This window comes from Coturnix japonica, chromosome 8 (genome assembly GCF_054131305.1).
Source record: "Coturnix japonica strain WE chromosome 8, WE-NBRP24, whole genome shotgun sequence".
NCBI classification, from domain to species: Eukaryota; Metazoa; Chordata; class Aves; order Galliformes; family Phasianidae; genus Coturnix; species Coturnix japonica.
The window spans coordinates 12,614,024-12,640,325 of NC_140670.1; the positions used below are offsets into that span (position 1 = coordinate 12,614,024).

General features: G+C 40.9%; 1 protein-coding gene across 2 annotated transcripts in view; it reads left to right on the forward strand.

Moving 5' to 3' along the window:
* The first annotated feature begins 411 nt into the window (after positions 1–411).
* DLG5 (discs large MAGUK scaffold protein 5) overlaps positions 412–26,302 on the forward strand; it is an 89,906-nt gene continuing 64,015 nt past the window's right edge. For both annotated transcript variants that reach the window (XM_015866802.3, XM_015866805.3), the window contains exon 1: positions 412–1,538. In XM_015866802.3, coding sequence (XP_015722288.2) covers positions 1,235–1,538 — 304 coding nt within the window. In that variant the 5' untranslated portion in view covers positions 412–1,234. The remainder of the gene's footprint in view (positions 1,539–26,302) is intronic.

Sequence of the window (26,302 nt, forward strand, 5' to 3'; positions counted from 1 at the left end):
AATGTGGGCAGGCTGCTTGCTATTCAGCCACACATTGTTACTCTTTTTTATTTGCCAAACTATTACACCCTGCAGCTGCTGAGAACAGGGCCATTTGCGTTCCACTGGTAAGTTACTAGTTGTTCATTGACCAGCCAAAATCACATTTAGGAGAAGATGAGCAAGCGCCCGTTTCTAATACGTATATCTTCTATTTGATACTCTCATTTCTGTAACTCCTACTGGACAAAACTGCCAGTGGTCTGCCCGTATTGAGGCGTTTCTATCAGATCAGACGAGTTTCGGTGTATCTGTTGGCACACCGCCCCTCGGAACGGTGCCACCCCGGAGCCCGTCAGCCCTGCCCGATTCGTGCCGCGCCGCCTCCAGGCCCCGCTCCCAGGGCCGCGCCTCCGGGAGATGGCGGTGCTCCCCCCGCCGCCGAGCAGCACCGCCCCGCGGGGCCTTTGTCTCGTCGCCGCCGCCGCTTTGGGGCCCGGGCTCGGTGCGGGACGAGCAGAGCTGGCGGGATGCCGGCCCCTAAAGCGATCTGATCTCCCCCACTCTTTGAACACTGTCCACGACGGGCCACCCCCACCGGCGCCCACCCCGTGCCGGGATTCGGGTCCTTCTCGGGGCCGCCCCGCCCGCGCCCCGCCTCCTTACAGCCCCCCCCGGCGGCAGGCGGGAGCCGCTGAGCGACGGGCGGAGCGCGGCCGGGGCAGAGGCCGTCGTGTTTCGCTGCCGGCGACGGGAGGCGCGGAGCGGGCGGGTCGGGCCATGCGCCGCCGCTGCACCGTCTGGGCGCGGGCAGCCGCCGTGTGCGACCAATATGGCTGCGCGCTGCCGCGAATGAAAGGAGGCGCCTGGAGCTGAGGCCGTCTCCCCCCACCCCTCCTCCTCGCCCCGCGGCCTGCAGTGAGCGCAGGAGAGAAGTTGGCTGAGCCGCCCCGCGGGGTGGGGGGCGCCGGCTGTCGGCGAAGGAGGCGGCGGTAGAGGAGGAGGAGGAGGAAGAGAAGTTGTTTGGCTGCCGGGAAGGCGGAGAGCGTGGCGCCGGCTGGAGGAGGACGAGGAGCAGCCCCGTAGCGGGCTTTCTCCCCCGAGCGCCCAAGGGGAGGAGGAGGAAGAAGGCGGCCCGGCCCCCGCTCGGTAGTCGCAGGGCGGCCGGCGGCGGCGCCTCCCCCTGGACCCGCGCCTCCCCGCGGGCGGCGGTCGAACGGTGGGGCCGGGGGCCGAAGTTTAGCCGTCGGCGACCATGGAGCCGAAGCACAAGGAGCTGCTCGCGCAGTGCCGGCAGAGCCTCGCGGAGGCCATGACCGAGGTGGACAAGGTGGTGGAGCTGCTGGAGGCCGCCGGAGCCCTCGGTCCCCGCGACCTGCGCGACCTGGAGGCGGCGGGCGACGGCAAGGCCGAGCTGCTTATCGCCCTGCTGCTGGCCAAGGAGCGGGACCACTTCCAGGACCTGCGGGTGGCCCTGGAGAAGACGCAGCCCCATCTGCTCTCCATCCTCTACCTGAACGGCGTGGCGGGGGCGCCGGCCGCGGCGGAGGAGACGGCCGGTGAGCGGAGCGGGGGGCGCGGGGCGGCGGCGGGGGAAGGGCGGAGGGGAGCGACTGCAGCCGCCCAACCCCTTCGGGCAGGGAGCGGCCGCGCGGCGCGGGCCCCCCGGGCCGCCTTCGTAGGAGCGGGGCGGAGCGGGACAAGCGTGGGGGTCCTGGCTGCGCCGCAGCCCGACGGCTTTTCCGGGGGAAACGAAGCCGCCGTGTTCACATTCGGGCTCTCGATGTTTGTTATCTACTCCCTTCTTTTCTCTTCTGAGCAGCACGCTGCTGCTTATTCCCCGAAATACGGCGGATGCTATTCTTCCAGCAGCTCTACCCGAGCAGCGTCTCGGTCCGCGCCAGACCGTGGTAGACGCCGCCGCTGGGACGGGCCGGAGCCGAACATTGGCACCCGCCCGGGCTGCCGCTTCGCCGGCCCCGCGACCGTGCTCCTGCGGGAGAGCGCAGGGAGGCTCGTGCTTAGCCCTCGGATAAGTGTTTTAACTGCTTTTCTTCCCATGAATGTGGGCTTGTTTGGGGCCGCGTTGTTGTAGTAGTCGGCTGCAGTTAGAACAGAAAAACAATTGATGGAGCTGCAAGTCACGATGAGAATTGCAGTGCAGACCTTCTGAAGTTTGTCTTTGACCCAGAGGTGTTCCCTTCTCCCTCCTCTCTAAGTCAGAATTTACTTCAAAAAGAAATAAAAGGATTTAGTGGTAATCCTCGAGGCCTTGGAAGTGCAGCTGTGTTTCTAGATAAGAAATACTTCAGTTGGAATAAATGTAGGTAAAGAACATTCAGTTGTGAGATTGGTATGTAAGCATTCTCTTCTTGCCTACATCAAGCTGACTGATAAAGAATGTGTTGTTGTTATAGGGTTTGGGAAATGCAGGATAAGTACCTATTAAATAGCTTCCTGACTCTTATGCACTATACCTCTTTTTCAGGAGAATCATAGAATGGTTTAGTTTTGAAGGGACCTTAAAGATCATCTAGCTCCAACCCCCTTGTTGTGGGCAAGGCTGCCCGCTACTGGATCAGGCTGCCCAGGATTCTATCCAGCCTGGCCTTGAATGCCTCCAGAGGTAGGGCACTCACAGCCTCTCTTGGGGCATCTTGTTCCAGTGCCTCACCACTCTAAGTAAAAAATGTCTTCCTAACATATAACCTAATGCTTTTAGCTTAAAGTCCTTTCCTTGTGTACTAACAGACCTTGTAAGCACCCTTCAAGTACTGGAGAGCCCCAGTGAGGCCTCCCCAGAGCATTCTTTTCTCCAAGCTAAGCACACCAAACTCCCTCAGTTTTTCTTCGTAGGAGAGGTCCTTTGATCATCCTTGTGGCCGTACTCTGGACCTGCTTCAACAACTGTGCAACCTTCTTGTGCTGGAGGCTCCAGGATTGGACATAGTACTTTGGATGGGGCAGAACAGAGGGAAGCAGTTCACTTCTTCTCTCTGCTAGCACCCATCTTTTGTTACAGCCCAAGGATACTGTTGGCTTTCTGGGCTGCAAGAGCATGCTGTTCGCTTATGTCCAGCTTTTCATCCATCAGGACCCCAAGTTCTTCTCCACAAGGCTATTCCTATTGAGTTCCTTTCCCAGTCTTGTATCTAGGATTTCTTCAACCCATGTGCAATACCTTGCACTTGGCCTTGTTAAATCTCAATAGCTTCTTGCGTGCCCACTTTCTGAGCGTGTCCTGGTCCCTCTGGATTATATTCCTTCCTTTTTTTGCATCAACTACGCTCAGCTTAGTCTCATCAACAAACTTGCTGAGGGTACACTCAATCCCACTGACTATGTTACTGATAAAGGTGTTGAAAAGCACCAGTCTCAAGGTGGACCCCAGAGGGGAGACTATGTGTGGCCTGCCTTCACCTGGATATAGAGCCATAGAAAGCAACCTTCTGGGTAGGACCATCTAATCAATTATTTATCCACTTAATAGTCCAGCCTTCATATCATTCTCTCTCCTGTTTAGAGATAAGGATGTAGTATGGGACTAAGTCAAAGGCCTTGCACAAGTCCAGGTAGATTACATTAGTTGCCCTTTGTCAAATGATGTCAGTACTCCACCATAGAGGGCCACTAGATTGTTCTGACATGATCTACCCATGGTGAGGGCATGCAGGCTGTCTCTGATCACCACCTTGTCTCACTTGTGCCTTAATGTAGCTTTGAGGAAGATCTGCTTCCCAGACCTGAGGCTCACTGGCCTGCTGTTCCCTGTATCTTCCTTTCTCCCTTTCTTGAACGTGGAAATGATATTTCCCTTTTTCCAGTCTTTGGGGATGACTTCTGACTGCTACAATTTTTATGGAATAAAAGAATTATGCTCTGAAGAGCTGCTTCTTCCTGGGAAGCGGTGCTTGCATATGCACTGTTTGCTTTGCTCTTGCTGGAGTGGTACTGCTGATGCTAATACTTTGTGAAACACCAAAATGTGTGTGTGAGGGGTCTTACATTTTGTTGCATATCCCTTTATTATGGTGTACAGTTGTTTCTAATGAGTATATGACAGGACTTCACAGGACAGGAGAAAATGGATGGAACGATAAATCTCAGCACTTCAAGCGTTATGTGGTCTGACATCAGAGGGCGTTGGGCATGGTGCTGGCTTTCAGAAATGGGTTCAATGATGTTTCTGTATGATTAGATTAATACTTGGCCCTGTCTTGTTGGGAACATATACTAATGACACTGGACTACCAGTATTCCTCAGCCTTAAAAGCAAAGTTGTAAAACATGAATGGCATGAAAAATGCAACACATGTTGTGTGTAATAATGCTTAGTTCTAAAATGAAAGAATTACAGAATATCTCACAACTCTGAGTACACAAGAAAAATGTAGCCTGTTTGGCTAAGTGGACTGTATCCTCCTTGTCTGAACCCAGTCCTGGAGATCATCTGTGTTCCATTAACATCCGTGTGGGGAAGGATGTTCCCCTGATGTGGTGGTTTTCATTACTACTGGTAGATGAAAGCAAAAAAAGCTGACTTGAAGTGTTAAGTTTTTGTTTGCCTTGTGATGGACATGTCTACAAATGAGTGTGTGAGAGGCTGCAAGTAGTGAGCTGCCCCCACGTGTAGAGGTGGGGGACCTGAGCCCTCTGAGGCTCTTCTGAATGCTCCAGCTGGACTGCTCTGAGCAGGTCTCATGGTAACAGGTCACAGAAACTACTCATACCTGCTCAACGCCTCCAGAAAAACTCAGCTTTTGCTGAGTTTGTTCTGAGTGTGTTATGGAAAAGGTTAATGTGTGAGGGTAGCTGTGGTGGAAAGGTTCCTGTTGGAACCTGCATGCAGGTGTAACCTGACCTATCCTCCGTTTTCCAAGTCTGACTGCCGGGCTGCCTTTTGCTGACCACATGGGGTTTTCACTCCCTATCACTGTGGATGCTGAAGGTGGATGAGCCCAGCTGCTTTTTAGTTGTAGTAGCAAGCTGTTTGCATGGAAGCAGGGATTCTGTATCTAAAATACTTAAGAGAAATGATCTTCAGCATTGCATGTTACCTGTGAGGAGAGGGAAAAAAAAAAAAGGAAACCACCAAAGAAACCCTTCAGGTATCCCCTTTAATTTAACCTATCCAACTTTTAGAATTACTATTTGTATCTGAAAAATGCCAAGTTATAGGGGCACACCAAGGCAGGCTCATGTTCTCATACAAATGATGTCTCCTGAATGTTTGTTGTAGGTGAAAATTAGCAGTGATCAATAACTCATTGCACAGTTAATCGTCGATTTCTTCTTCCAGTCTAATGTTGGGAGGGAAGTGGGAAGGCAGTCAGCAGCGTCCTTTTGTTTGAGGTCCTAGAGTTCACAGACAGACTGACTGCTTATGACCATGGTGAAAGAGTGGTTCTCCCCACTTTTCAGTATGCAGCTTCTTCACTTGTGTTTTCCCTGGATTTTTCATTTGCAGAGTAGCTTTGTATTTTCTTCTGTCTCATTTTAAATATAACCTTTTGAATTTCAGTGGTAATACGTAAGCTGTACTGGAAATGCAGGCTGTTGTTTACACCAGCAGTTCTTGTGGCTGACTGGACAATGTAGTACTGACACTTTTATAGGTATTTATCTGCACAACAGAGAGGAAGTCAGCAGCTGCTCAGATTGCTACAGGGGCAGAACTGGAGTCCTAAGCGTGGGTAACTGTGTTTATGCTTCAAGGAGCTTTCTTGGTAGAATTTTCCCTGGGATGGTCTCTGTTTAGATACGTTTGTTCTTCAGAATAGTTCCTCTATGCTTCTGTTAAATGTATCTTTCCAAACTTGTTTTGTTTCTGATTCAAGAATACTCTACTTAGCAGTGTTTGTAAACAAAATGGATGAGGAAGCTGCCTTCTGTCAAAACAAAAAGAACAGAAGGCACCATTTGCTCTGTTTTCCTTAGTCATGTCTGGAGGTGGCATTCAGTCCTTCCTTGAGTGATACCTTTGGTTTTAACCATGCGTTCCTGCATAAATGTTTTGCTGAGAAATTGTCTCTATCTGTGTGTAAGTGAATGTTTTCCTGACTTAAAATCTCCAAATACTTTGCATGGGGACTAGTTCTTTCTTTTATGTAGGGTGCCAATTGTTTTTTCTTGTTTATTTTGGTTTACTAGTGGATTATTATTAAATACCTGATTGGGTGAATTACCTCTATCCCATGTGGCAAGCCCTGTATTTTCATAGTCAAATATATCCTTCCTGATGAGGAGTTTAACGACTTCCGTAAGTTTCTTGCATTGTAGATCTCGTACAAGACCAGTTTTCTTTGACACGGATGTGAAGAGTGTTTTGTAACTTAAAACACATTTAAGGATATAGTGGAAGATATTTCTTTATGATGAGTACTATTAAAAGGTCAAAACAAAAATCTGGTCAGGCTATGTGGACTTCATGCTACTAAAAATAATTGTCAGGGCTTTGCACTTGAATTTTTTGTGATATTAAAAAATTGAAAGAACAAGTTGTTTCAATGACCAAGGTTATGCTTCCATCTTGAGATGAGCTTGAGGAGTGGCTGCAAAGTTGCTCCCAGCTACGTCTCAGCTGGGCACGTTGTTGAACTGAAAAAGCTTTGCTTTTCCATTCTTCAGAGACATTTCAGAACTTGTAGATTTATCATCTCCTCTGTCACCCACTTTTCAGTAACCATCCAGTTGCAGTCATTGTACGTATCCGTAAGTTTTATAAAAACAGCACGTTCATTTTACTCTAAATGTTCAGCACTACTTTAGGTTTCAAAAGCAGACTGCACCAGTCTTTTGAGGTGCTTTATATATCTATTTCAATATAAGAATTTAAGGTGTAAAATTTCCAAATTTAAAATTCCAAGGGGATTGCTTTTTATTTTTATTTTATTTATTTTTTATTTTTAAGAAAGGTTCTGAATGTGACATAAAGGAAGAAAGGAAGATGATTGGAGTTGAATAGTTTCCTTCTATTGTTTTATGATGGCTTTTGTGTTTTTTTTCCTAACTCTGGTTGGGATTGAATGTTAATTTCTAGTCCAGAAAACAAATGTGTGGGCTTCTTATTAGAATAGGAAAAAGTAGGAGTAGGAAAAAGGCCAAGAACTGCTTCTCCTATGTGTTTTTTCTATATATATATATTTTTCTTTAGCGTATTGCTTCAGACAGAATTAATTTGAAGTCACAGATGACTTTTAAATATTGCAGTATTGCAGCAGTCTTTGATTGCATGTAAAAAGAAAAGGCTATCTGCCTCTGTCAGCAGTTAGGAGATGTAAGGGTGAGACCCAATTCTCGTAATGGCAGCTCGGAGGCAAGAAGTGAATAAGAAATGAGACTGTGCCCAAGATGCTGGGAGCAGGACAGCTGGTGGTTGGTTCTGGGCTCTCTGCATTTTGCCCCTTCCCTAATCCCACAAAATGTCGCCCTGTGACAGAGGACCCTGTGAGTGGCTGAGAGGCTGTGTGGAGGAAGGCTGTGAAGTATGGAGACAGGTGGTGTTGTACTGTAGGAGTGAGTGAGAAGAGGGAAGCTTGGAAGGGTAGGGGCTGGGGTAGAGGAGCATGATTGTAGAAGTGTTTGGAAAAGATGAAAAGTAGTGTTGGAAGTGTATGTTCTCTGGGAAAAGGGGAAATGAGAATGAGGAGAAATTGTAGAAGTGTAATTTTCTGATTCAAGGACTGAACAGGCAATTTTGTAATTAAGCTCAATTTATACTCTCTTCCAGTGCTGCAAATTGAAGAGTGGGAGAAGTAGAGCATACAGTATGCCTGGTTATGTCAGACCTGTTATTAGTTCTTATGGTTGCCTCTCAAGCCCTGTTACAGGACTTATTTGTTAAAAATGGTGCAGATAAAAAGCGGGTGGTGTTCAGAAGTCACTTACATTAGGAGAAGTACAGGTCTCTGACAGCGATAAGCAGTAATTAAACTTGCAGAAATATCCAGTGCTTGTTTCACAGTACATGTGTCTTCTGATGACCTCAATTACACAGTATCCCTTCCAAGTATCAGGCTAACAAATGCAAGAAGCTTCCAGTGAGTGTTCAGGGGGGTAATTCCCAGCGAAAAACAGTGGGCGGATGTGATTTTCTACTCCCAAAGAAGGAATTGTGTATTTAGTAGTTCACAACTCCCAAGAGTGATGGTTCTCAATTATATTTTTGCTGTTTTCAGAGGAGAAGGAAAACTAGTCACAGTAAACTCATGTGGCCACTGTTTTCAGCTATGTAAAATGAATAATAATTTGGGGGGCATCGATGCCTGCAGTAATTGAGCTGTTTGGGACATAAACAGGACTTACTGTTTTACTTTTGCTGTGAGGTTTATTTTAAACCTCTGGTCTAGATAGCGAAGACCACAGCCACCATATGGTAGTGACTGGGCTTCTCAAATTTAAACAGTCTGCAATTTGAGTTTTCTCTTTTCCCCTTTTTTGTATGCTTTCACTACTTTCTATTTTTTCCCCTCTCTTCCTACTCCACCTTTATTTCCTTCAGTTTGCTTCTTCACTTTCCTTACTCCTGTTAACTCTTACTCCATTCAGTCCTGATTTCAATTTCCATTATTATTTGATAACACAATTATTCAAAAGTTTGGACATCTGAGTGTGAGGCAATCTGTTTTTTGTTTATTTTAATATATGTGCAATCTTGAAATGCTGTATATATAATAGAAGCAATCTAGATAACAAAACATGTCAGCGCAAATGGCTTTGTATGAATAGAGCTGTAATAGTAAAGTTGAGGCTTTAGGTATATATGTAGGCTTCACTGACTTTCTGCATTATATTGTGTAATTGCTGCTGAAACATTATTTATGACCCTCAAGATACAGATCATTAGCTGTCTTTTACTAAGAAGTACTGATTTAGAATTGAATCATCCTGGAAACATCGTGCTGAGCTTCGTCTTGAGGTTATCCAACACATCTCTCATGGAAACTTAAAATGCTACTGTCCCATGGAGAGCCTGAAGCTTTTACTGTATCTTCTACTTTAGAGCCCTGCTATACCACAAAGGACATGCTTGGAGATTTCCAGTGTGTTTTCAACATACTACTAATTCTTGTCTGTGTGTGGCAGAGTTGATAGTCTGTTGAAGGAGGCCCACTTCGCTATAGCTCAGAAACCAGTTCAAAATGCCCAGCGTCCAGTGTTTGCTGTGCTGTGGGTGTGTTTGTATACTTACCATGGGTTGTGTTGCATCAGCAGTTGTCCTGATGGTAACAGGTGGTACAGCAGCTTCTACTGTTGTAACTAACACGGAAGATAAAGTTTCAGATCTCCTTCTGTAAGCTGCTGTGCAAATGGAATTCAGTCTGTACAGGACAACATTTGCAGACTTGAGAAACATGCATATACGTAAGGATATTTTTCTTGATGATGAGTGGCTGTTGGGTAATAAAGAACAACTCACTGCAAATCAAAGACCCTTCTTACCCAGCTGATGTTGGAGGAAGTTAAGAGTTGGTAGTCACCTTCTCCATCAGCTTCTGAATTCTCCAGTTTCACAGTTTCTGGGCTGAATTGTTCACAGCATTAATTAGCTTGTTCTGGATTGCTGCTGTTTGTATTTTAGAAGAATCCTTTTTTCTTTCCATTTGTTGTCTGAAAAGTTAGTTTTAATTGTATGCATTATGACCTAGTTCAGGAGCTTTCCACGCACACAGATGGGTTTGTAGCTGGACAAACAAGTCAGGAGGGAATGTGAAGCCTATAAGTATTTTAGCTGGTGAAGCTGAGTGGGAGAAGGGTTGAGGAAAGGACAGATGATATAGGCTGGTATGACACAGGCGAAGGGTTGCTTTTTTGTAGACTTCTTTCTCCTGTTGCATGCTTTCATGAAATAATAAATTTGAGAAGAGATTTGAGGTTCTTTGAGATCTTGCTCTTTTCAAGCACTTAATTTTAGATCTTCCTTGTGATCCTCTTGATGAAGGCAGTGTTGCTTGAGATGTCAATAGCTCTTCAACCAAAAGTCAGCAGGAGATGGAGGTGGTTTTAGTGACTCCTTTCTTTGAGGAATGTTTTATTTGTGCAGTTGAAGTACTCTTTAATGATTCATAAATGATCTTGTGAGTGCTTGGAATGATTTTTAGGGTTGTCTTCCTATTCACAATAATCTGGCTTTCAAGTGGTATAGGAATAAGCACAGTGAAATCAGACTATCTAAAGGTTTTTTTTGAGTTTTTGTAACACCACAATGAATGCATTTGGATACTGCCTTCATTTCTTAATATTTAAAATCATCATAAGTAATTTTGTGTTATTTTTTTTTCCTCTTTTGAATGCATTTATAAGAAAGCAGTAGTATTTGAGAGCTTGTTTAAACTGTACTTGAAGATGGGGCCTTATCTGTTTTTAACAGAACTGCTTTTTCAGTTTCTTTTTAAGGACATTTGGCTTATGTATGTGTGTTTGAAAAAGAAAATAGAATGCTTAAGTGTTAACCAAAAATGAACAAGTCTTATTTGTAGGCTTCTGCTTGTAATTGATTAACTGGCTTACTGTTGTCTTTTGCTTCATGAGCTGTTTCATCGTATAGTTCTTCCATTATGCTAGGCTCTCAGTGAGCACTGTAGGTGCAGCCTCTTTTGGAAATCATTTTTTAATATAAAACTCTAAATCTACACTGAATTAAGGAAATTCTCTCATCAGAAGAAGTATTCTTAATTCTCAATGGCTTTACCTTAAAATGTTGTTTAGTAGGTTTTCTTTCTAACAGAAATCAGTATTAAAAAAACCAAAACAAACAAAAAAAACCCCCAAAACCATAATACTGATTTATTGTTCAGAACTTCATGCCCCTCTGGTAGTTGTCTTTGGGTTGCTCAGCCAGCCTGTTTTGTTCCTTGTTTGTTTAGATGTGCTGCAGCAGCTTTCCTTTGCTGCTTTGTCAGTGCACATGCAGATTTTGCATTTTTTTCTTCGCTGGAGGAATGTTTCAGAGGCTTCTGGTTGACGGTAGGAGAGCGTACTTTCTCTAAGGTGTGCTGACTACTTCTTTAGGTTAAAGGTCAGATTAGTCAGACTTAATGGGGAAAAAATCCACAAGCGCGTTGAGCATCACGAGGCTGGCTTAGGTATAGAGTGCAGAAAATGACCTTTGAGATACTTAGTGAGCTATTTTTCTAAAACACTGGTCTTGAAAAGTGTAGGCCAGCATTTTGGTATATGCAACATGTGCTCGCTATACAAATGTATTCATCTGTTGTTATGGTGGGTTAACAGCCTCTTTTTTTTTTTCTGGTACTTTTACTGTGTAGTCTGGAGAAGGCAGTGGGCTGTGTGGCTGTATGTGGCAGAGCAGCAGTTTGGCTGAGTGGGATGCTCCTTGGTAACGCTGAGAAGTAGTTTCAGATGCTTTTAGAGGTACTTCTTGCCTCCAGTTTTTGGATCCTGGTAGAATATCAAGAGTATTGGTATTAACATGAAAATGAGCCTGGCAAGTCTGACAGCCCTGTTAGGCCAAAACCTATGTGCAATTTGTACCAGAACTGGGAGAAAACCTTGTGTAAAATTGAGGCCATTTTTCTGTCTCTGGCTGGGTTGACCTTTGGTTGTGCAAACATGACTTGTATTTCTCAGGGAGTGTTCCATCAGTACATTATAGGACAGGATCTCAGAAAGAAATTTGAAAACGGGTGATGTTTTTATTGGCCAAGCATAGGGGAGGCAGAAAGATTTCATTATGTATCCTGTCTGTATTTGCTTATACAAGAACACATACATTTTGTTTCCATTGTTTCTCTTGCGGACTTCTTAGTTCAGAATCAGAGATAATCATGTATCCTGTACATGTATCAGTATCCTGGCTTATGATGACATATTTCATAAACTCTTACATTCTTTTCAGCTGTGCATGTGGTAAGATTGTGTCATGTTCAACTGTTTTGCTTTGGTTGTTGATAGCTAGTTAACAAAAGAGAGCTCAAAGGAGGGGTTGGGCGAAATACTTATGTATGGATGAAGTTACTATTTGTGAGAGAATAAGCTTACCATGGTTAGGGCTTAATTTTGGGAAATAATTACCTACTCTTTACTTTAGTCAGAGAGAGGGTGACTTTGGATCACAAGTGCTTTAAGATTCCTAACTCTGTAGATAAGGTTTGTGGCCTTTAGATTTAATTTTTATTAATATCAAATGTTGAATAATATTAGCACTCAGTGTAAAACTATTGTTCTGAGCATTTGTAAATGTGAAAAATATGTGGCACTTTAGGAAGATAGAGCAAAACATTTGTCTTTTGCTGCTGAATTGCAAGATATGCCAGTGACCAGGCTTTCCTGGGAAGGATTTTTGAAAGTTTTTGTAAAAATGAACTTGTTCTGATTTTATTTTAATTATTATTATTTTATTATTAAATTTTGTTTTATTTATTTACTTTTGTTATGTGGGACAGAAATGATGCAGGGAAGTTAGAAACTGTTGGAGCAGAAAAACTTTCTCAGTATATGAGTGTATATCTGCAGTCTTTGGGACGTAATGCTCTGGCTTGCTGAAAAACCTGTTAGTATTACAGGTCTTCCTTTGGAAAACTTTATTTTTTTAAGCTCCTTTCAAAGGAAGAGCTTTGTATGTTTTAATTTATTTGTTATTAATCTTTGTTCTATATCAGGTTGAAGAAGTTTGCATGATTCTTTGTATGTAGGAATTATCCATGACTAGTTTTTGTTAAGCATGGATTAATCTGCATGATGACAGTAATTAAATACGTATATAATTTTTCTAATATTTTTCGCAGATCGAGAAGAGAGTTTAAATAAATTAACTTTGTGTCCTTGACCATTTCGTTCTTTTTCCATCATATGCAGTGGATATCTGCACTGTATGTGCAAAGGCAGTGCCTTCTGTTGTGTTTAGATGCTATTTGCAAACAAAGTGGAAATGTTAAAATTTTAAATGTTGTCTCTTTTCAAACGCCAATCAGAAGGTGCACATGGTCTTGCAGTTAATGGAAAAAGTCAAATTCAGTGCCATGTCTCTTGCTATTAGATATTGCTGTTCAATGTTAGTACTGTAAGAAAATAGGAAATTGCATAATTCCAATTACAGTTGCTGTATTGTGTGTAGACATTAGATTACAAATATACTGCTTGAGATTGAGCATAACAATGTCATTTCACTTTCATGAGAAAAGTTTATCCTTAGATAAAAACCAACAAAAATGTTTGTTCTTTACATATGCCTGCTTGAAAATCAGATTTTGGAGAGGATTTCTGTCATTCAGAGGATATTAATATTTGGATATGAAGCTCTGTGACAGAGCAGATCGTGCCTTAAAAAGACACCAATGAACTGTCAAGTTGCACTGTATTTTTCTTAGGATTGTATTTTTCAACACCTTATCTCAGTTTACAGGTTCAGATTTGTGGTAAAATGTGGTTTTATGGTTGAGGAGGCAGCAAAAGGAGGTCGACCCTGAAGGACATAAGCAAGGCTAGAAGATCTGCTCCAGTGCTCTATTAGAGGGTGCAGCCTGCAGAAATATGACTCTATTTTCAAAACTGCTGCCTTAAAATAAGTGTTGTAAACCAAAGCTGATATTTAAGTGCTGTGACTGTATCAAAGCATCTGAATCTTCCTAGTACATTTCCACAGAAACAGCCACCTCCCCAGTACGAAGAAGAAATAGAGGAAAGCCCGCAGCCTCTCCCACTGGCTTACTGCTGATGGACTTTGTAATTACATGAGTAACTTCATCTGCAGCCTGCTTTGCTAGAGTTTGGATTTAAGATTAATTGTGTGATGGAGGATCCTGGCTTACAGCTATATCTTAATTAGAATTCAGAATCCACTTTACATTAAAAAAAAAAAAAAAAATCCTTAAAATTCTTTCCTGAAATAATGCTGATTATAGGGCAAATGAAAATGTTTTGATCTTTCTTTTCTCATAATTTGGGAATATCTTAAATAAATATATAAAAATATGTTTGCATGCCATCGGGTTATTTTTTTTTTTATTTCTTTTGATCTTATTCTTTCCTACCATCATCTTGCTCACTCTTCTTTGCCCGTATAATTGGAAGGAGAAAGCAAATAGAACTGACTGATTTGACTGTCTTCACAGTAACATTTCAAAGATTACTGAGTGCTATGAAAAAATACTGCTTTTCTTAGTTTTGAAATTAACTGCTGTTGAATATGATAGTGCTATTGATTTGAATATACTGGATGCCTTGGAATTGAGTGCAAAACAGATTGTTGGTAACCAATGCTTTTCTGGAAAGTATCCCATTTTTTCAGAAATAAGAAGTTTGAAGGCTTAGCTGTGATTGTAAGATTGCTCTTTCAAGTTTCAGATTCCGGTGGTGTCCTGGCTGAAATTAGTCAGTTTTTAAAAGCTAGGATTTAGAAGTATTTAGTTAATGTGTGGGAATTATTACTTACTACATTGTGAGAACTCTTAGAGTACAGTCTTGCTAAGAATGAGAAGGGCGTGATAGAGAAATTCTGTCTGTTCTGATGATTTAATTAAGAGGAAAATAAAAGGGAAATACACTTTCTTTTATTTATTGTGTTTAGTTTAATCTGAAGTGCTACAATGCAACTTCCAAACTGTTTTGTTCTTTATGCTGGAATAAAGTAATTGGGACCCCAGAAGTTTTCTTCAGGAGTAAGATAACCTTAAAAAGTAGGAGGGAGTAAGTCCTAAAGCCCTTCCTTAAATGTCAGCATATTAAAGGTTCAGTGTGGTACAAAGTGCATAAGCTCATAAGAAAGAGAGTGCTTTCCCTTTTGGGTTTTATAATGATTTTACTGCATACTTGAGTTAGCGTTGGGGTCCTACTTAATAATCTTGTCAAATCAGGGCCTGAGTTAATCATATGATGATTTGCAAATAAAATTTGCTTTCTTATGTTGTTGCTTTCATTCTGTTTTTTCTAGCAACATTTGGAAATGCCCTGATTTCATCACTCTATCTCATATAGGAGAATGCTTTTAATGTCAAAGCAAGTGCTGCACTAAAGGAAGAACACCAAAAAACCTTTTCAGATCTCTGTATGTTTATTTGAACCTTTGCATTAATTAAGTGAATCAGGGCATAATATGTCTTCCTAAAGCTCCCTGAAAAATTAAGTTTATTTTTATCCATGACAAAATATACATTTTTTAAAATGATGCAACTTATATATGGATTTAAACATTAACAGCTTTGTTTTCCGGTCTATTTTTTTTTTAATTTATTCATCACACCAAGATCTCATGCATTTATTCTCTTGGCAGTGATCTACCTGAAGTCTGTTGTCTTCCACAAAAGGAAAATAAAGACAAGTAATTCCATGTTTATGGAGCTGGCCAGAGGTAGTCTCTGGATCTTCCAGTACAGGATTGCCAGCCATAAAACTCTCTTGAATATATGACTGTTCAGAGTAGCTGACTTGAATTAACCTTCCCTTAGTGATTGATCTTCAGCTTTATTGGAGCCATGTGTCGTCAGTGAAGTAAGAAATTGGGGCTGTTTTACTACTGGATCATCTAAGAACTAAAACCTGTTTTTCCTCTATATTTGATTGAAAGACTGGTGTGGTATCGGGATGCCTTGATATATTGGTCATCCTTTTGTTTGTGTCTTTCTTTAGTATAGTTTCACATGTTACCTTAGGCAGAGATTATTAAAATGGTAAATCTTGTCTTTTGGAGTGTTGTTACTAAAAAGTAAGTTATCCTCCTGGGCCTGCACCATGGGGATCCAAGCTAATGAGGAGGTCGGTGCTGTGTGGTAGGATAGATGGACGCTAACAGTGACTTGGATGGAGAAGAAGGCTCAGTTAGTGTTCATCCTAAGGAGGTGTACCTTGAGTTGGTTTTTATAGTGTAGGTACAAAACTGAAAAGCTTTTCTCAAGTTGTCTCTCTTTTTTATTGTTTTTTTTTTTCTCCTCTTTGGATAAGTTTGTGCTGATTAAAGGTTCTGAAGGAAATACTGTTCTTTAATGTAACAGCTTTTGTGTCTTTGGCAATAGGGTGCTTTTTTGTCTACTAGTTTCTCCATGGCTGCTTATCCTCTTCCTCATCAGTTTCTGAATTAACGTGTTGGATGGGATTTATAAGAGAAAGAAATTAAACTAAAATCAGTATCTGCTTGCTAAAGCTACTTAGCTCATCAGTGGAATAGGGCTTGAATATTTTAGTATCATACAGAGAACAGTGTTGTAGTTAGTTTTCTAGATTTGGGAGCAATCTTAAAGCTAGCTTTTGAAAGCAAACAAATGAACCAATAATGCTGCTTTTGAAAAGGGTTAGTAATTCTGCAGTAGTAAAATCTGCCAGCAAATGACCTCCCAGAACTGTGTAACTCTATACCAACACACACTAATTGTCTGTCAAGGTTGCAGCAAGTCCTACTGAGCCACAGCCCAGCACTTTACTGGGCCAACTGGTCAGGCTTCTGCTCCAGCGCTGGCTGACAACAAGCAGCCTTTGTTGAGGCCCTGTTGCCTCAGCAGCAGGTTGCTCAGCCTGCAGGCCACAGACCTGCCAGCCAGCCTAATGGTGGCTTGCGTGCTAGTAAATCATGCCAGTGGCAGCACAAAGTCCAGAGGCTATCAGAGTGTAGCTGGGTTCTGGCTGTGAGGAGTTGTTTTGCTTCATTTTGTGTTTCCTGTCTGTGCTGTAGCACAGCTTGCAGTGCCCTACATGTGATGAGATTTTCTGGGTGGGTTAGCAGTGTTGGCTTGGACTCTTCCATCTGCCTTTTCACAAGTAGTCTAGTTACAATTTAGCTCATAAAAAGTGAAGCTACTTCTAAAAGTGTACTAGGAGGATGAGTTGTGTAGTGGGTTTATCTTCAACTGCTTTTTTCACTTTAGCAACTATGAGACAAAAACTTCTATTTATTCATTTAGTGTTAAAATTTACTTTAAATTGCTTTCTCTGGAGCTGTGTAGATAGATGCTCTGGTTTTGAAAGAGCTTTAAAAAGTTTGAGTGTTAATACATTGAAACTGGCTTAATTTGGAAACACAGTTAATCTGCTTTCTCTTCTCTCAGCATCCCTGAGTTGTTGCTTTATATGCTATCTGGCATGGCAGTTTTCCTGCAAGTATTCCGAAAATGTTTCTAAACTGATTTGCATGTAGTTCTTATAAATTCCTGTCACATTTATTCAGGCATTGCTCCTAGGAGTGTTAGATCTGTTTTTTCTATCTTCTTGCTATTTTAATGCAAACACATTCTGCAGCTTGACTAATGGAATACTGGTAATACATGGTTGTTGAATGTACAAAACTATAATTTCTGCTGTTTTCCCCCCCCAGTGTTATCTTACATTTTTTAATCACAAGGACTAAGCTGAATAGGGTTTTTTTCCTTCTTACCTCAAAACATGTGCGTACTTCCCTTATGCTTTTTTGTTCGTGTTTTATTCTGGTGGTTGTTTTTTGTTTTTTGTTTTTTTCCAAGCTTGCATTAACTCAGGTATCAATTTAATTTAAAATCTGTTAGTACATACTTGTTGATCTCATTCATCCCAGGAGCAATGCTGAAGATTATAGCATGCTATGACATAGTAAAAATAATGAAAATAAAGTGTTACGTGGAGAGCATCTGAATCTAGGTGATAATTACTATGATTATTAAGCAACTTGCCTGGCTTTAATCAAAGACTTTTTGGGGAACACAGGCATGATGAGGAACTCAACAGTGAAGTGATAATAACAAAGCTTTGTAGTGTTGGGAGGACTTGAAGAGCAATATATGCTATCCCATCTGTTCCATTAACTTCAAATCTTAGGACTCGAGGTGGAGGGCGAGTTGGAAGAGAACAGAAGCCAAAATGTCTTACCATAAAGCTTCTCTAAAAGGTACTGGGAAATCAAGTAGTTGCATCTGTGTATAGTGGCTGGGTGGGCTCTTTGTTGGCTACTATTTCGCCTTTCTACTTTGTTTGGAAAGGAAATGGAGACAAGATACAAAGATTTCTGGGTTAAGGTTTCTATTCTCACTCTTTTGCTTCTCTTTTTTTTGTTGGATTTGATTATGACACAGCTCTGCATCATGATCAGGGTATTTATCTGCTTTGGCTGTTCTTTGCGGTAGTATAGAATGTTGCCATTTACAAAGAAAAAAAAATGGAATTGCCAAAATTCCTTTATAGAAGGAAAAATGTTTTTATCGACAAACCAAGTAATCTGATGTCTGATGCAGACATTATTTTATGTGATTCTTAAAAGATCTACTATGTAAAGATGTGAAACATTCTGAGACTAAAATCAAACTTCTCATGTGGTTTAGTTTTGATAAGGACACAACCCACTTCCCTTCTACTGTTCTCAGTAGTATATGAAGTTCTTCAGCTGAAGTCCCAACTGCCTTCCTGTGGTTGTTTTGAGACTGATTAAAAACCGCACATGAGGGAAGATTATAGTTTTTTATTTTTTTTTCCTCTTAAAATATTTTTACCCCCACATAGAATATTGCATGTGCTATTGCTGTATGTGCCCTGGAATTTCTTTGTGATCTGTATTACCCCTTTAGCTTTATACAGAGCCTGCAGCAAGTTCCTACATTGTCAGCTTTTTATGGATGAGCTGTTCAATGATTTCTAGATTGGCAAAGTGTCTTTTTGAAAAAATATCAATACTATTGGACCACCTACTACTGGTCTGCACGTATCTCTTTCTGAAAACATAGTTCAGTAGAAAGGAAATAATCCTTCTATATATGATGTTGAAGTTGTGAACACTCAAATGCAATGCCTGAATTTATGCTTCACAACTAACCTTCCGCTATCTCTTAACTATGTGTGGAGGAAATTGTCTCACTAGCAGCTGAGACTGTAAAACCAAGGCATTACAAACCTGGATTTTGACAGCCAGGACTTTCTACAGTGAAAGTGTAGTGAGCATCAGACATAATTTTTGTAACTCTCCACCCCCTTGCACATGTTTTTGTTTTTCAGATCTCTCTGAGTAGAGCTTGTCCTGGAAATTCCGTGGGAGAGTTTGTATTGGCAGTGTTGTTTATAATGAAGTTGTGAGTTTGCAGCTGTAGTGCGCTTTTTAGCCCAAAGTGGGAAGTGAATGGAAACTGTGGAAATTGTTGTATTTTATGTATGCCACAGTCTATATTTTGGATGGAGGTAGGGACTTTAAATGTGTAGCTTTTCTGCAAGAAGTTTATTAATTCTCATGTTAGTTTTGCACATTGTGTGTTGAATGGGTCATGGATGAAAGTATTTCAGGTTTGGCAAAGGGAGCAGGAATGCGTTCCCATTGAAGCTGCTGCTTCATAAGTGAACACTCCATATCGTACCACTTAATTTTCTCCTGGCCTGTTGCTGTTGTTACTTAGCGTACTGTGTTGTAAATAGTCTGTTCCCTGTTCTTCTGTACCTACTTCTTCTATGCCTGCTTCATCGAGTAAGGCAGTATTTTGTAAATGTTTCTGGTCTTTCAAAGCTTTACTATTGGAGAACAGACTCCTAACCACTGTGAGTGGTATTACTCTGCTGGCAGCTTCCCAGAAAGCCTTCTGCTTCCCATTAACACTGAGGAAAATGCTCAGTAATCTAAAAATTCTGAAGGCTTATATTATTTTCATACTGAATATTTCTGTCTAAAAACATCAATTATCTTTATTTTCATTGTTTTTGGGAAGAACAATAGATGTATGGTGTGCATTCAGTGGATATATATTGTGTTCTAAAAGATACTTATTTTAAAAATCTAAATCTAAAATTTCAAAAATAGTAATAACGCTTTCAATTGTCAATGGACACATTCATCTTTTTCTTATAAATGCAGAGTACTGCATTTGGCTTAAAATATTGTTGATCTCACCACCATGGAGGTCGGGAGTAGGGTGATAATTGTATGAGTTTAGATTTGGAGAAGTCAAAATGATCTTGCTTCTATATGCCAGCAGTGATGCTTGATTTTTATTTTTCTTTCAAAGAAGTGAGCTCATCCACTGCTACTGTTCTGTATGAAGATTTGCAACAGAAAAATATATTTTGAACAAATGCTATCTGTTGGTCTAATTATGACAGAAAATTCATCTCGATAAATGAGATCAAAGTAGCAGCTCATTGTGTTGTCGTTTAAGTCTTCAGTTTTTCTACTTTGTGAACATACATTCTCTGGATACAGAATTATGCTTAAATAAAAACAACAACAAAACTAAAAATACACAAGATGTGTTTTCCCAGAGTATTTACTTAAGTGAGAAACCATCATTGGTTTAATAAAGAAGTAGACATTTTAAAGCAGAACAAGTGTTTTCAGGTTATTAACAAGTTGTTTTGTTGCTATTTAGTGAGACAGTTTTAGTGCTGCTTCAGGTTAAGATGTCTGTAACCTCTAGTTACTCCTGGACCTAATTAATTTTTCTCTTTCCTCCCTGATCCTCACCCCTCTTCCAACCTTTCTTGACAAGTGGAAGATACAGGTATGGTCTCTAGTTTTGGCAATGGAATATTAGCTTATGAGTAGGAGAAAAATTATGCAATGGTGCATGTTCTAAGAAATTGTCATGTATTTGTTTGGACTCAAACATCATGGTAAGGGGTTTTTAGTCCTATAAAAACTGAGCTGTTTTGCTTTCAGACAACAGCTTTTCTTCTTCAGAAATACTAGTCATAAGAATACCCCTTTCCCTGGGTGATAAATTCAATATCTTTTTCTGGCTAAGGCAGACAAAAAGAAGGAAAAGTGAAGAGATTTACTGAAGTAAGAGGATAAGCAGTGTCTCAAAGCCAGGTAGAAGACTATGATAAAGAGCCAGTACTTCATCTCTTTCTACAGTGGGAATTAAGTAGGAGAAATGAGCCACCTCCACTTATGAGAAATAGAGCTGGAGTAATGCAGGGCTGTCCGATTTCCTCTTGTGAGGAAAAGGAGTATAATCACCATGATGGATTTCCTTATCCTGTTTCTACTAGTTATACTAGTTGGTTTTCTGCTGTATCTGATGGGAGGGAGATGATTAGTAAGATCCCCACTGTACTTTAGAAAACACAATGCAAATTTTAATGCCTGTCTTTTTGTTCCAGTAAAACTTGGTGGACTAGTTGTTTGATCTGGAGTTTTTCTGTTTGAGTATTAATCTTAAGTATTTCTTTAAATTACTGTGTCTTCAGTCCTCTTCAGCTGCCATGATCACTGATACCCTTCTGTTGAATGTTGCTTTTATTTTTATTTACTACTAATTCTGTGTAGGTGATAAAAATGCATGGAGGAAGAGAAATCTTTCCAGGTCTGCTTCTGCCAGTATGTTCTTTTTGGTGGATTCTGGACCTTTCTGGCCAGAAGAAGCATATATACCACATTTACAGGTATTGGAAGCTGATTGGCTAATCTCTGGAAATATTCTTGGGTACAGTGAGCTGAGGAATCAGGGAGGTTACTTTTTAGAAGTATGTAAATTGTAACCAGAAGCCTGTCATCTTGAGAAACAGGTCATCCGTGCTGTGTAATTGTCTCTGCAGAATTTAGTATAATTATGCATATCTACTGTGCCCAAACATGAGAGGATTAATAGCTGTGGCTAGTATTTGTACTTCCCAGAATGCTCACAAAGGCTCAGTGTAGACACAGATAGCAGGGGAGGTAAGTGCTGTAACCAGGCAATATGCATCTCTGTTTAATTAAAACATATTTGTCTAGTATGGATTTCCAGGAAAAGGATGTTGCTCACCTATCTGAATCACTACAGTAGCTCATATACAGAGTTTAATTTTTCAGAGCTTTCCTGCTGGCTCCCCTTTCCATGCTGTAGTTGCTTCTGGACAGCATCATGAAAAAGCACCCAAGGCAGTACTTTTTTTTTTTTTTTTTTTTTTTTTTTTTTCCCCTAATATTGAAACTTCCAATGTTTTTTAAAACCAGTCAGGTCCAAATCTTGTGACTTGTCCTGGCTTTTGGATTGTAAAGCTTCTGCTGTATGCCTTGGAGAGGATGCTTCTGCTCAGTTGTGGAGATGGAACAATCAGCTCCTGTGTTTCATACATCAAGCTGGGGGCAAGTCATCAGCTTAGCTTTCTTGTCAAGTGTTTTGCATAGGTGGGACAGGTACTTCAGCATCTCTCCCTCTCCTTAAGCCCTTCTTTTCCATTTTTCTCATTTGAATTACATTTGTAAGTTGAGACCCATAATACTGATTATTTGCCCAGGGAATAGAGAAAAACATGCTGTATGAAACTGAAAAATAAATGACTATGGCCAGCCCCCAAGCTCACATCTGTCAGGACTCATTACTAAATGCATTCAGAGGATGCTCTGAAAAACAAGAGTGCTTTCAGGTTAAATCTCACTGCTTTATCCCATTATCCTCATTGCGAGGATAGTAGCATGTAGGTTATCTGACTTTGTCCTTGATTGGGGGGAAAAAAAAACCACCCTGGACTCATCTGGAAGACTATAAAGATTTTAATTTTTCTCTGTCTGGGGACAAGTTTGGTTGTTTTGTTTTTTGTTTTTTTGCTTTTTGTTTTCTTTTTTTTGCCTTCAAAGATATGTACTTGGATTTTTTTTCCCCTCCTTCTTCCTCCCCCACCCTTCCATACTATGCCTTATATTGCTGATTTAAAAAATAAAATAAATTACATCTTTCTGGAAGGTTTTCTGAGTCTCGTTTAAAGTAGAACAGAATCAGAATAACCATCACTAAATATACATCAAGTTACTCCTTTCAAATGACAAATTTCAGTATTAGTTGTCTCTGTAGGAGAAGATGTAGCATGGGAAGGGATAACAATGATTTTTCATAAAGCTACTTACAATCAGCCTGTTCAGTGGAGGAATTTAAGTTGTTGCAAAGTTTTCTCTGGTTTTCCACTGATCTTAGCTTTGGAGAGAAAAAAAGATAGTTGTGTGTTTAATACATATTAAACACTTGAAATTGGTTTTGTTGTGGATTCTGAAATGTGACTGACTTCCTAATGGATCAGAGCTAATATTCACATTTGTATCTGACAAACACTACAGTGTACTTGAAATGCCATTTTATGGATGGTGTTATCCAGGAGAAAGGAGATTAGAGTATTTCTCTTGGGAAACTTTGGTTTTATTTATTTTAATGCCAGTACCATTAATGAAGTGTAACAGTTGATCTGAGATCAGTTCATCTGTTTCTTTTCCTATAGTTCACTTTCTAGAATTAAACTTTAAATTTTATTTTCTTTTTCAACCATGTACTCCTAATGTTAAATCCCTGAGCCAACATAAAAGCAGATGGCTGTAAAAGTATTGAATGTAACCTTGTTATCTGTAGTTTAAGCATCTTGAATATTCTTTGGTTTTGTACTGGAGACTATGACTGAAATAATTTCTATAACAACAGGAAATTATGCCATGATATGCAAGATTAAGATGTTTTTGTGTGTGTGTTTTTTTTTTTTTTTGTTTTGTTTTTTTGGGTTTTTTTCCCCCCAAAGTGAAAATGCCTTATAGGAAGGACCTGCTGTATGATGGCAGTAAATCTCAATGGGATAGAGTTTAATCCTGCACTTCTAAACAGTGATCCATCTCAACTAGTGTTTATATGGTAATTTCCTAAGCACCTTTTCACATTAGACTGGTTGAATTTGGTCTTCATCATTACGTGTTTCAAACATTTTTGTTATTTTGATGATTAGCATGTTAATGCATCTGTATTTGTTTTCTTCTGGAGAATAGCAGAGCCTTTTCTTACTGCATTAGGAAGATGTGTATTTCTGGTTATAATGTAATCAGAGCTTATGTGTTTCATACTGCAAGCACTTTGTACATGAGGAAAACAGTGGATACTTTTTTTAAATTTTTTTCTTTAAACCCACTGGCATTCTCTTCCTGCTGTTTCTGCTCCTCTATATGTTATGCCTCACTGCCGCTCTCACTGCTGTGGGGAAGTGGGACGCAAAATGTAACAACTGAGTCTGCTGGCAGCTGCTCTCACACAGTCTTTGTTAGAAACATCCCCAGGATCTGCAGTGTCTGTTAAGGGAGGTAGATGTAAGGAAAGCTGTCTTACTGGAGATTTAAAGTGGAGCAGAAATCGTTTCAAGTCTGCCTCTGGAGGCACAATTTTTAACGTCTTTTCTGTTGTTGGTATGGGAACTATAAAATGTATCCATGTATGTTTATATGGTTAAATGAAGGCGCAACAAAGTGTTATGTACAGTGTTACTCCAGACCACCTAGTGTGCTCATTTAAGACATATCTGCTGGCAACAGCAGTCCCAGCATGCCATAAACCTCAGCATGAATGTGAAAGCTGTCCTCAGTCAGCCTTCATGCCTGACAAGTGGTGCTGTGCTGATGGGGAGGCAGCATCTTCCTTTATTCCTCCACTGAGAGTGGTGCAGGTGAAATGAGGCTGAGGGCACCATAGCTGTGCTGCAGGGAGGCAGCTGACATTACAAGCAGGTTGGCTTCTGGCCCTCTGGCTGGCTAGGTGGGAGGCTACTCTTTCTGTCCTCAGCAGCTCTGACTTGTGCTGTCAGTATGCCATCAGTGTTGTGATCTCGTTTTCTTTTGTCATCTTGTGTGTTGCTGTCTTGGGGTTGGACTGAGGCCCTGATTGCATTTGCCTTTGGAGTTGCATTCTGGTGAATGCAGTTCTGTGGCCTCTTCCAGGGAGGCCTGTTTCACTCCATTAAGCTCAGTGTGCTCCATCATGTGATGTTGACGGTGATTCTACTTCCTGCTCAGAGTGTAATTTCATCCTTTTGTAGATGTGTAGTTTACACACTAAGATTTAAAACATTTTCTGGAATTGATGAAGTGGGTAGCACTTAACTGCCAGTATTGAAGACTTTTTTTTTCTCCTTGTAATTTATCTAGTGGCAAATATTAGCCTCAAAAATCCTCCCATCACTGAAGTCTGTCACTGGTGTCTCAAGTTCTCAGTTATTCTTTGTATGTGTTCTGCAGGTGATTCCTTGGTTACCCAGATTTACTAGCTTAAAAAGCCAGTATTTTCAAGTTACCAACTACTCTCTTGCTTGATGGAGTTGTGACAGTTCTATCCACTTTTTCCCTCCAGAAATCTCAGGCTAATATGCCCAGCTGGTATGTTGATAGCCTTGCTGCATATGAAAATTGCTCTCTAGACCCTACAACTGATTTAGTCTTTGAATAGAATCTGTCACTAAGGAATTACAGAAACTGTTGAGGCAGGAACAGGCAGCCCAGAGAAGCTGTGGATGCCCCATCCCTGGAGGTGTTTGAGACTAGGTTGGATGGGGCCTTGGGCAATGTGATATGGTGAGTGGCAACCATGCCCGTGGCAGGAAGTTGGAACTAGATAAACTTTAAGGTCCCTTCCAACCTAAGCTATTCTGTGAATCTGGATGAGGGAGCTCCTGTTATACTGATATTGAAGCCAGCAGACTCCCAGCCTAGCAGGAAGGGCCTGGGGCAGGCTGTGTTCTTTCCTCTGGGCTGGGCTCAGCCCTGGCAGCACCTAAGGACAGCATCTCAGCTGCCGTGACTATGATAGTTGGATCAGTAGGAGCACAGATATCCTGCAGAGAAGATCCTAGAAGAGGGAGAGGAACATGTGCCATAATTGCATTGTGTTTCCAGCATTCTCTGCTCATAGCTGCAGGTAGGAGAGAGTGAGCATTTCTGTTCTTGGGCACCATGGCAATATATTGCAAAGCTATGTGTATATCTGTGCAAACTAAATGAAGTTTGAATTTCTTAATTTTTAACATTGCCAATTTTGTAAACTTACTGTAATAGAGAGCACATTTCTGTAGGAATCTGGTATTTGCCACCTTTGTTTCACAACTATTTTCTTCCTTTTGACTGTGTAAGCATATGGGTAAGCATTTTGAGTATATGGATTTCCCATTTGTTCTGAATCTTTTAGGGTTGGTTGTGAAGGGAAGACTGCATCATCCTTAAGAAATCTTAGCCAGGTTACTTGTGGAGCTTTTGGAATATAACTTGATGTAAAATAAATAAATAAAAAACATTGCCTTCTGAGATGGAAATAACTGTGCATAACAAACTAGACAAGCAACAAGTCTTCGAGACACAAGGTTTAGTTAGCATACTAAGAAAAATAGGTGTGACTGTACTGCTGTCTGGATTTAAAGTGAGCAAGGAGATCTGAAGGTACTCAGAAATACTGTTTCTGCCAAAGCTTAATGACAGGAAAGGATGTTCTATGAGTTGTCTATTCCCAGCCCAAAATAATGATGTGTTATGTGAGTTGATGCATCTTTCATCTGTCCCTTTTTTTTCCTCCAAAATAAAAATGAATAAAAATGAATGTATCCTCTCCTTATTGTTTAAGAATTGTTGCCAGGTTCTCATCAGATATACTACCACAGCATTTAGGACGTTGGGAAGAACAAATATGCAGTGCGAGTTGGAAGGTACTGTGAAGCAGTG